General features: G+C 28.5%; 2 protein-coding genes across 2 annotated transcripts in view; one reads left to right on the top strand and one right to left on the bottom strand.

The window, feature by feature from the left end:
• LOC123300168 (probable G-protein coupled receptor CG31760) overlaps positions 1-11,311 on the bottom strand; it is a 110,425-nt gene that overhangs the window by 36,613 nt on the left and 62,501 nt on the right. The window contains exon 2 of the mRNA XM_044882677.1: positions 5,487-5,590. Coding sequence (XP_044738612.1) covers positions 5,487-5,570 — 84 coding nt within the window. The 5' untranslated portion in view covers positions 5,571-5,590. The remainder of the gene's footprint in view (positions 1-5,486; positions 5,591-11,311) is intronic.
• LOC123300172 lies at positions 3,172-4,944 on the top strand. Its single transcript, XM_044882682.1, has 3 exons — positions 3,172-3,287; positions 4,572-4,701; positions 4,770-4,944. Exons 1-3 carry the CDS (start codon positions 3,179-3,181, stop codon positions 4,873-4,875), a joined length of 345 nt encoding a protein of 114 aa, XP_044738617.1. The 5' UTR covers positions 3,172-3,178; the 3' UTR covers positions 4,876-4,944.

Genomic DNA, 11,311 nt, shown 5'->3' with positions numbered 1-11,311 from the left:
TTAAAATTGTCTCCAAATAAGTTTGTTTTAATATTAGCAAAAATACTAATTCACAAGAGTATTCTGTGGCAATCATCACTCCAGATAAATGTTTCTCCACCACGGTAAGAAAAATGTGTTTACTACAATGCTGTTATGGTATAGAGACAGATAGTATAGCAACTATGTCAGCAAAAGTAATTTTACAACATTGAATAGGGCTGTCCATCAGAAGTATTGTTAGTATTGTGAGACTTGTTCACCATAACCATTGCTAATATTATTATTCCCTCAATTCAGTACACAGTACGGCGTTCACATCGAGAGACATAGTGATATCCACAAAAAATTTCTGACTGTGCGGAAAAAATCTATTATTAACGTGAAGGTTTGATCCCAGATTATTTTGCAACAAAAATCGCGAAAAAACACATTTTCGAGAACTTTACATATAAATATCGAACCAAGAAAACGATTATTAATGCGTAGTATTAGTAATGTTAACGCGTAATAATATGGTGTAGTCTAATCAATATCATTTTGTATTATTAAAATATTTCTTTTAAAAATAGGTTATTTCAATTGATCGTATTCATTAAGTTTTAAATCACCACTAATAAGTGATTTAAAATAATGTCAATGAACCCGACAATTTTATAAAATTATTTATGAATATAGCTAAAAATCCAAAAAAAAATTCTGCTACTTAACTGTTAGTAACAGATTAATTTACTGAGAGATAATCAATCATAAATCCAGAAAATCTCAATTAGTAGTGCATTGTGATTCAAATATATTAGAAAAAATTTCTCAAATAAAATAAATAGTTAAACAATTGACTGAGTTAATTGTTGAAATATCATGCATAGAAAGTGTTGATAACTCTGTCACATTACACATGCATACATGTCACACATATATAATTGATATACCCATATAATTTATACTATACAAATTGCGCATAATTTGCACTCTCACGGAAAAACAGTGATGTTTACGAAAAAATGTTTCAAAAAAAAATTGTTAATTTTATATAAGGAACATTTTTTACATTTAAACTTTTGTTCTATCTCTAACGGTTTACAAGATCCAATGGCCCCAAGACCCAATCGACCTATGTTGTTCATTTACGAACTTCACTTTTTACGTCCTCAACACGCTATTAATTTTCAGCTTGTTATCTCTTTTCGTTTTTGAGTAATCGTGATGACAGACGGACAGACGAAAGACAGGCAGACAGACAACCGGAAATGGACTAATTAGGTGATTTTATGAAGACCTATGCCAAAATTTTGTTCATAGCATTAATATTTTTAAGCGTTACAAACTTGAGACTAAACTTAGTATACCTTGATATATTTCATATACATGGTATAAAAATAAAAAGTAATTTACATATAGTGACTTTAACAGCCGGGGCCCAATAAAATCCAGACCGGCTCAAATCTTCCCAATAATTGACCTTGACTGTGAAAGTCACTATGTAAACTACTGAACTTGATTCTTCCTTTTCAGATTTTATTAAACGCATTCGGATTTTGATTTTTTAAATTATTTATTTTATTTTAAATTTTTTAGTGTCTTGGTATCAAAAAAAATCCCCTATTATAATTTTTTTTTTATCCAATTTATTATTCCTATAATAATGTAAGCATGTTGATTTTGATACCCTATACGATTCGACTGGTATCCTTTTTTTTATTAACGAATTACTACGCCAAAAATTCGCCATTATTTTTTATTCAAACACCTATTTAGGCGATACGAGGTATTAAAGAAATTATCGAACAAATATGCATGCATGCATGTATACATACAAGATTCGGGTGAAAAACATAGCTACTCCTTGACAGTCGGGTAGAAAATGATGTTTCAAAACGTATTGATTTTTCGTTTTGATTCCACTTATTCTAAGCACTCGTCGCTAATTTGGTAACACGACTTCAGCGACGGTATGTAACTCATTAGGAGAATAATAAATAATTAATTATAATTAGCTAATTCATACTAATGATGACTATATTGTAGACGAAATACGTATTGATAATACAAAAAATTGATCTAGGGATTTGTGTATCATTTAGGTTCAAAGTACCATCACTGTTAATGCGAAACCGTTTATTTAAAAATAAACTTCCAAATGACGTGAATTGACTGAAATCAATTTTGAAAGACTTAAAGAATTCCTTTGATGGTTCAAGTATCTACTAAATTGCAAAATTGTAACACCAACTTAAATGAAACATCCGGCATATATGACTAATACAAGGTAGGGCAGAGAAGTGTGCGATTTTCAATACGATATAAAACAAACATCCATCAATTTTCCAAATTATTTTTGTATCATCTTTACATAATATAAACTAGGCAGATCTAACAATTTGCTACCATTAATAGTTACAGCTCTGAGAGAAAGAAACTGGCCACTGTAGCTAGCTCAAATATTTCGGAATGTGGTGCATAACTTGATCACCTACAAGAATGTGTAGTTTCTAAACTCAATTACAATTTTCTTGAATTAATTTTTTTGTAATTTAACAGTTTAAGTTATTAAAAATACATTTTACTTGGCGAAGTTAAAATACGATTTATAATTCACTTGAAAATCTAATTAGTTTTATATGTATTTTAACATAGTGGAAAAAATTTTTGGATATATTGAATAATTTTTGTTTTATAGCGATTTTTAAATCGCACATTTCTCTACCCTATTCTGTATATATAAAAACAGACTGTATATAAGCTTGAACTCTTTTAACAATGATTTAATACCTGTTTTTTCCAAAAAAGATTTAAAATATTTAAAAATTAATTGCTTATTTTTAAATTATTGTCATTGAAATAAGACGACCTTCATTCATTGTTCATTATTAAGTGTTTGTGTTGATTTGTATACCTAATGTAAACAAATATTAATTGGACCTCAGCCTCTGCGTTTGATTTTAAGAGCAGAAAAGAAATCGATTGTAATATGCTAAATTTTTTTAACAAGTTACAAAGTTGAAAGAAAAAAAATTAATTTATAAAAAATTATGTATATACTTAATGTTTTGGTGTGAAACAATTTTTATAACTTTTTGAATCGCGTAGGTAAATGAATTTTTAATACTACTGGTTTTAAGCACTGTTATCTTTCTAAAAATATATAAATAATTAAATAATCGTACAATTTAATTTCATAAAAGTTTTTTTCAAAAAAATGGAGTTAAAAAAGCAGAATAATTTATTGTATGTTTTGTTAAGTGTTTTATTGTTGCACAATAATCTATGTTTGTGTTCATTGTTTTGGGGAAACGGTAAAAATCCAGGTATGTGTAAATAATATTTTTATGAATTTATTATATTAAGTTCAATGAATAATGGTTCAAAATTACTTTAGAAATAAATATCGTACGACAGCCTTCCAACGTTTTTGAGAGTATATTTTACGGCTGAATTTTGGATATTTCTTTCATCATTGAACTTAATTCGGATGCACCTCTCGTACCTGAGGGCTGTTGCGTTAACAAATGTTGAATGTGCGATAATAAAAAAGCAAATTCCTGCCTAGAAAATAAAAATTACAATTTTTATTTATAATCTTAATATCTTAATGAACTCTCAGTCACACTAAATTTATTTGAAAAGGTTTCTTTTTCAATGATTAGGATAATATCTGATGCGGTGTTAGCAACGACGAAACGGTTTGGAAATTGTAATTTATATTGCTAAATTATTTTTAAATCAGTAATTATCGCAGCTTTTTCGAAAGCACTAATTTCTATATAAAAAAAAAGAATTATCTAAAATCCACGCATCTTTAAATTCACTTTTTCGTAACGTTGCTAATTTATCTCTTTGCTCTTAAGCTAGTAAGCTCTTAACCCCTGATTTTTAATAGAATTTTATTGAAAAAATGTATACCCATAATATTTATGCAAAAATTTTTTAATGGGACTAAAAGGCAAAATTATTTTTGAAAAACTTGCTGAAAATTTTGTATATCTTATAAACGAATCGTATTTGTTTTCACTTGGGGGAAAACTCGTTATTTTTATGACTTTTTTATTTTTGTAGAACTGCTCATTGCAATTGGTTTATTTTCTTTTCCCATAAAAATAATCATGAGTTTCCAAAAACAAAACTTTTTATTTTTGAAATTAAATGGTGCGTTCTGATTGGTACCTATTGGACATAATCCAGTTTCTTTACTTCGTACCAACTAGCCCTATCTAGATGAAACCGGATGCAAACTGTTTGTACTGAAACACTGACTGATAATGAAAGATAATTTTTTTTTCGTTTATATTTTTTTTTTTATAAATCAGGATCTCGAGATTTTTTTCAAAAAAAAACTATATTGCCATAATAAATTTGTTTCTATTGAATATATGTTATAAATGATACGATTCTTTTCTAACTACGCTTGTAAAGCTTGCATTTTGAAATTAAGCAGTGGGGAAGTTGATAAAACTTACAATATGATGTTGCTTATGCTTTACAAATCGACATCTTAAACACACTATGACATCTATTTTAACTATATTCGATAATTTCTTTGAAGTAGGAACCATAATTAATATAAGCTGACTTTAATTTAAACTCTTTTTCAGCTGATTTAACACGATGTTATTTGGGTCGTGAACCAGAAATGTTGGTTATTGATGTTGGTGAAACTAAACGTTTACCAAATGCATGTTGTAGCGTGCATTGTCAAGAAGATTTAATAATTAGAGGAACATGGTATAATTTCAAAACCATTAAATAATTAATATAATATTAAATAATTTATTTTTCTTTTATTTTCATAGCTGTGGAGTAGTAAGTGGACCACCAGAATGCACAAAAACTAGACCAAATTTAGCTTTGCCATATCCAGACTGCTGTCCAACAATTCTTTGTCCTAATCACGTATAATGAAGTTTATTAATTTAGTTTAAAATTTGTATGTATATTTATTTATAACTAATTTTTATATAATGTAATAAATTATCCGCAGAGTTTTATATCCCATTAAATAAAATTTAACAAGCAAAATTTTGGTGTTTACGTTTTCCTGATTTTTGGGATAGGTACTTGAACAATGAACAAGCAGAAATATGTTAAATAAAATAAAACTCACGCAAAAAAAACCGATACATTATATTCTTTAAAAGAGGTTCCTTTTATCCCAAGTCTCAAGAAAAAGAAATGAATTTAAGGATGCGTTGGAGAAAGCGCGGCGATACGTCAGTAAACCGTTAAGCTTTTTTCTTTTTTCAAATAGTTCTGATCCAATTGCTTTTGCGATACTTTCGATTCAAGAAGATATTGAAGCTGCTGATCTTAAATCGATCTTCTTCCATATAAAAGAAGTTCTTTCATATACCAAAATTTTCAAGAACAACAAAGTTGCATTAATAAGAGCTTATAACGTTCTAAATCGAACTATACTTATTCGTTTTTAACCGAATTATACCTGCCAGGTACAAGCAATTCTTTGTTAAAATAACCCTGTAAATCTTCTTCACTACTGAATTATTGCTTACCTGTGTCATGTTTCCATTTACTTTTGATATGCAACATGTTACAATCAGAATCACCAACTTCTTGATCAAAATAATTAAGCCCATTCCGCATCGTTATCAGGGATCTGTAAGAAAAAAAAGTATATTTGAATACTTAGCCAATTAAAGTTTGTTTTGTTGAAAGGTAATTTGATCGAAAGTTAAACAGCTACGGAAAACAATCAGAAAAGAGGTCTTGAACTTCAAACCCCTTAGTATAGATTCTAATTAGAACACTCTCGATTAAATTACCTTTTATTTAAAAAATCAAAATCGGTACTGTTTAGGAACTACGATGACATCAAATGAATCGAATAGGTCTGCTTTTGTGCCGGAAGTTTATTTAATGTTTTAATTCATATATAGAGACATATGAATTTAAAATGTATAACTCGTATATGAAGAATGCATATAAATTATCATCGGATAATTGTATTGGAATTAGAGACCTTTGTAAAAGATACATCTTAAAATTATTTAATCGTATTATTTTCTAAGATAATTTCATCAAATTACGGAAAAGACCAACTAACGATAATAAAAAAAAAACTGACATATCAAAGCCTGTAATTTGAAGAACAAGCATAGCGTAACGACATATCTGTTATTCTTTATTCTTGTTCTCATTGAAATGTTGTGTATAATTCAAAATACGTATCTATTTTACCAGATACTTCAATGAAATATAAATAACAATTCCCATAGGAACAAAAAATTTATATTATTTTATAGATTTCGAAATAGGAAAGTATTTCTATATATCCTATTTTTGTCTCAAGACTTTTTATTTAATGCTAAATCATTTTAAAATGGATAATTTAAAAAAAGAGCATTTTTATAAAATATACGAGAGAAAGGTAAGAAATTGTAAAACTTTTATTTTTTTTAACCTCCGAAACAATCTGGTGATGTCCATTACAGTTTTTAGAACATTTTAGGTAATCAAGATCTAGGATTGTCACCCCATAGTCGGGAAATAAACCAGAAAATCGAGGCAATCGAAAATAATGATAATTACATCACCGAATGTTAATGCTGCTGATACTTTTTATATTTTTTATACAAAGTTTTCAATTGTTAAAAATTTAAATGATTTCAAAAAAAAGCTTTTCATTCCTGTAGAATTTATGTTAATATGGTATGATCAAATCTAAGATCAAAAACACATAAAAATTCATACAATTTAATGATAACACAAGTTTCGAGTTATCAACCAAAATCGTTTCTTTTTATAATATTTTAAGCAATAGGGTATCCTACTCGTTTTTATCATCGTTTTATCTTTAATCAGGGATAGTTGAATCATTTTGTATTTATTTCTGTACAATATATGTACATGTTTCCATAAAGTTATTTTCTACTATAGCATCAATGTATGCTACTTTTGATAAAGACAAGTTTACGGATGCGTATTAAATTCATATTTGCAAAGAGAAATGGCTAATAATACGTAGAGAGCATACGTAATATATCTTTATTTTAACTCATTCCTATACATAAGTATACAGTATCGTCATTCATGGAGGGTTTTTATTTTTATTTAAGTAGATTTAAAAAATTTTAGAAAAAGAAAATAATTACGATTTCCAACACGTAAAATACCAAATCTTAACATCAATTATATATAATATGGAGAAAACGTGGAAAAACAAAAAAATTTAAATTTACCAGCATAGAAATGCTTAATAACTTTAGAAATTTAGAAATTATTTCCAGGGCTTCCATAGTCCAAAATTTAAAAAGAGGTTATTTTCGGCTAAAATTTTATTATGTACTTTACATTTACTTCACATTTTTCTACGAAATTTTGTAATATTGTTATGTTGGAGTTCAGTCATCGTGAAAATCAGTAGGACTACAAACATAATATAGTTTACCAATATTTATTATCAAGGGCTCTATGAGCATGAAGGGTTTGACACGAGATTTAGATCATTTCCAATGTTTTTAACCCGTATAATCGATTTTTGATCCTTTTAGAGTCGTTGGTTAGGTTAGGCAAGGTGAGAGTGGCTGTCCTGGGATGAGAAATATTTTTTAGTCTGGCCAGTTCTTTTTTGGGGGTGCTTTTGTTATCTCAGTTAGCAAAGTTAAAAGTTCCCAGAAATCGAATTTGCCGGTCCAATAATACAAACCGGTTAGTAGTTAGAGATTTTGATTGATGTTCTGACATCAGATTGGACCTAATTCTTCGGGTTACTTTACTATCTGAATAGATCCGAAACGTTAAGAAATAGACTAACACTTTATTTCTTTATTTTTTTTCATGAAAATCTAACAATTTTTGTTAAAAACATTTTCGAAAACCGTTAGTTTTCGGAGGAAATGTGACTTAAAAATATATAATTATTGCTTTAGAAAAAAGTTGTCAAGGACAATAGAGGGCATTGGCCTATGTCCATGACTTGGATCTACAATTATCGATAAACTACAACTTTTGTTTAAATTATTTTTTGATTGATTAACTACAAAACGAGATATTTAGGTGTATAGATTAAAATGGCCCACCCCGCTAAATGAATGAACCTAATTGATTTTTTTGAAGTTAATTTGATCGAAAGTGTTGTGTGTTGTTGGCAAGTTGAAATAAAATCTGCTCAGTCGTTTGAATTTCATCATCACCTATTTTCTAGGATATGGAATTCTAAACTTGAATTTGAAACGTAGCTATTTGATCTCGATCAAAATACCCTTCAAACTAACAAAAAAACTCAAAAACTGTTCTCCCGTTTAGGTGCTACGATACCACAGACAGTAACACAAATAAATATTAAACATGGGCATGTTAAACATATAATACCCCTCTTTCTTAGTCGGAGTTCAAAACATGAAAACTGATCTAATTCTCTTATCATTCCCATGCTAGCAACTGGAGTAGAATAAGACTCAATACATATCAACAACTAATTCTAAATACAAACTGCAATTAAATTTTGTAAAAACTGTTCCCTTGCGCCTCTGATCAATATTTAAATTCACTACATACCGTGTATATTTTCATCTAATTTCTACCTTAAATATCGAAACTATAACATAATTTACGAATACTTCGCTTATTTACTGATTGAACACACCTAACGATGAATTAATGAACTGTTAAATTAATAACTGAAATATTTATAACAGGTTATGATTATTTACTGTCTTCAAATTTAGATTATTTTGACTATGTACAGTAATTTTAAGATCAATAATCTCTTATACTATCGCCTCATATTATATATCGAAGAAACGCCACCAGTTCTGTGATTATATGGCAACTCATACGCTACACTCCACAAATGGAAAATCTAAATCCTCTCTCGCTTGCCAGTTTCGACTCAGCATTGGATTTCTAAAAAAATTTTAAATTAATTATAATTAACAAAGATTTAGGTATCTCGTTAATGGTTTATGTGATTGTAGATCATGTAGGTAAATGTTCAAAAACCACTGTTATTAACAAAAAAGATACGACCAAATTCTAAAACCCAAATTAATTTCAGGTATTTATGGAAAGTATTGTTTAGTAGAGTCGTTTTTGGCACTCCCAGACCCGGAGGTTGCTCTATTATTGAAAAATACAATTTCCAAAAGGGTCATAAAAATAACTTTTGAAACGAAGAGATTTGATTCTATCAAAGGATAGCATTTTCTAATTTTTTAGCAGTTTAGAGTATTCATTACAATTTATTTTTGCTTTTGAAAAACGAAATGGCACAAATTGCTAAAATTTTGTGCAGTTAAACAAATTATTAATAAAACAGAAATTTTTAAATCGATATATAAATAAAATTATTTTTAATACAAAACATTTTTTATAACATTTCTTAGTTTTCACAAGAAGAAAAGGTTACCATGTTAAAAGTAAAGTCTATTATTTCTTACCACTTACACTGAGAGAAAATGCACGTATATATTTATCTAGTACGTGTGTATGACGTAGGGGAAGGGTTGATTAATTTTTTCAGGAAGGTCTTAATTGTTTGGAGGTGTTTTATGGGCGTTTGAAAATCGAGCAAAATTCGATTGTCCAAGGACTATAAATTTAAAATTTTTGAAATATACTGTATAAAATAACATTTCTTGTTTATTTGACAAACGGGTGCTTTTTCAAAGATTTTTCTTTTTATTTTCTTTTTCATTTGTAGTTCGGAAATTTAGTCAGAGGTGTCGCAATCTTAAAATACATTAAAAAAAGTATTTATTTTATACATTCAAGAAAAGTCTAAATGTAACTGAACTCAAGAAATAGCTCCAGTAGGATAAAGGCTCATACACACTGGCGACCAAGTATTATTATTCGTCACATTTCGCAGGGTCTGATTTTTATACCATGTATATATGAAATATAAATAGTGTGACTGCGTCATCAACACTGTCTATACATGGTATTTCGACAATTAACTCAGTCAATTGTTTGTTTTCACTTGTTTAACCATAAATTATCAGCTTCGTTCTTTCAGACCTTCAACTGCCAACTGATGAATCCCGTATCATTAGTATTCTTTCAATACTTTTCTTTTAAGGTTGATCTGATAATTGAGAAAGATATTTAGATAGAATCTGACTTTTTAGTATGACATTTTTTTGAAAGAAATCTGAGGACGGATTTTCATATCATTAACCATTAAAAATTGAAATTGGTTGGGAGTAAAAAATGTTGAAGGAAAATTGGAAGGCATAAATTTTGAACAATGTCGCTCACTAACTAATTTGTCACTAAAAAAAGAATAATCGAAATCGGTTGGCGTGATATTGAGTTATTCGTCCTCTTCTCGTGCATAATGCCAATTTAAGTCTTCTATGGTTTTCTCATGGATGCCGTTGTCAGAACTGGACCAAAATGGAAGCACCAGCCTTCAAATAGATAAAGAATCATCAAAATCGGTTCACCCAGTCAAAAGTTCTGAGGTAACAAACATAAAAAAAAAAATACAGTCGAATTGATAACCTCCGTCTTTTTTGTTTGAAGTCCGTTAAAAATTGATAAGTATTGTCTGTTTTACAGGGTTTTCAAAATCGCCGACTTCTCTGCTTCACTATGTACATCGTTAACATTTATAGAAAAGTTTTTTTATTGAAATTCAACACAATTGGCCACTCTGTATTTTGGTATAAATCTCCAACAAAAATATCGGTCACCGACCTAAAAAATTGAATATCCATGTACCAGACATTGTTGGTATTAAATATATACTTTCCTTCAATTTCATTTCAATGTGTTCAAACGAATATAAAAATATCCTTTTTATTCCCTCATAAAATATTCCAATAACAACAGGCATATTGGGGTCAAATCATCATTTCATACAAAAACATATAAAATGTTTCTGAAATATATGGTTATTGAATTTGTAAAAATATTTGTGTAAAAAATTCCTTTTTATTCAATATTCAAAAGGATAGTCTTTTCTTCCGTATTCAAATGTGGAGACACTTTCTTTTGAAATATCTTTATTGCTTGTGAAGTTTCAGTTTCCAATTTGTATTGTGATCAAAGACAAACATAATTTTTTATGCATCGAAATTTTTATTTATAGGGAAAGCGCTAACAACTAGTCATGTTCTATTTGTAATTCACCCATAGTATCCGTTTTTTGATGATTTCATATCCAAACGCTCAACCAATTTTTTAAATTTTTTTTTACTTCGGATAACATATATTATGGAAAACCGACCAACGGATCACAAATATAGGGAATAAACTACATTCCAAGTTAAAATTTTTGATCCTTAGAATCGTCTTTTTGATGGTTTGACATAGAGAATAATCTTTCTTTGATTGAATTGGTACTCATTTCATATACTTCGCAATTGTTAAAGCA

The sequence above is a fragment of the Chrysoperla carnea genome, chromosome 5 (assembly GCF_905475395.1).
Source record: "Chrysoperla carnea chromosome 5, inChrCarn1.1, whole genome shotgun sequence".
In the NCBI taxonomy this organism is placed as follows: Eukaryota; Metazoa; Arthropoda; class Insecta; order Neuroptera; family Chrysopidae; genus Chrysoperla; species Chrysoperla carnea.
This window is presented reverse-complemented; position numbering and strand designations above follow the sequence as displayed.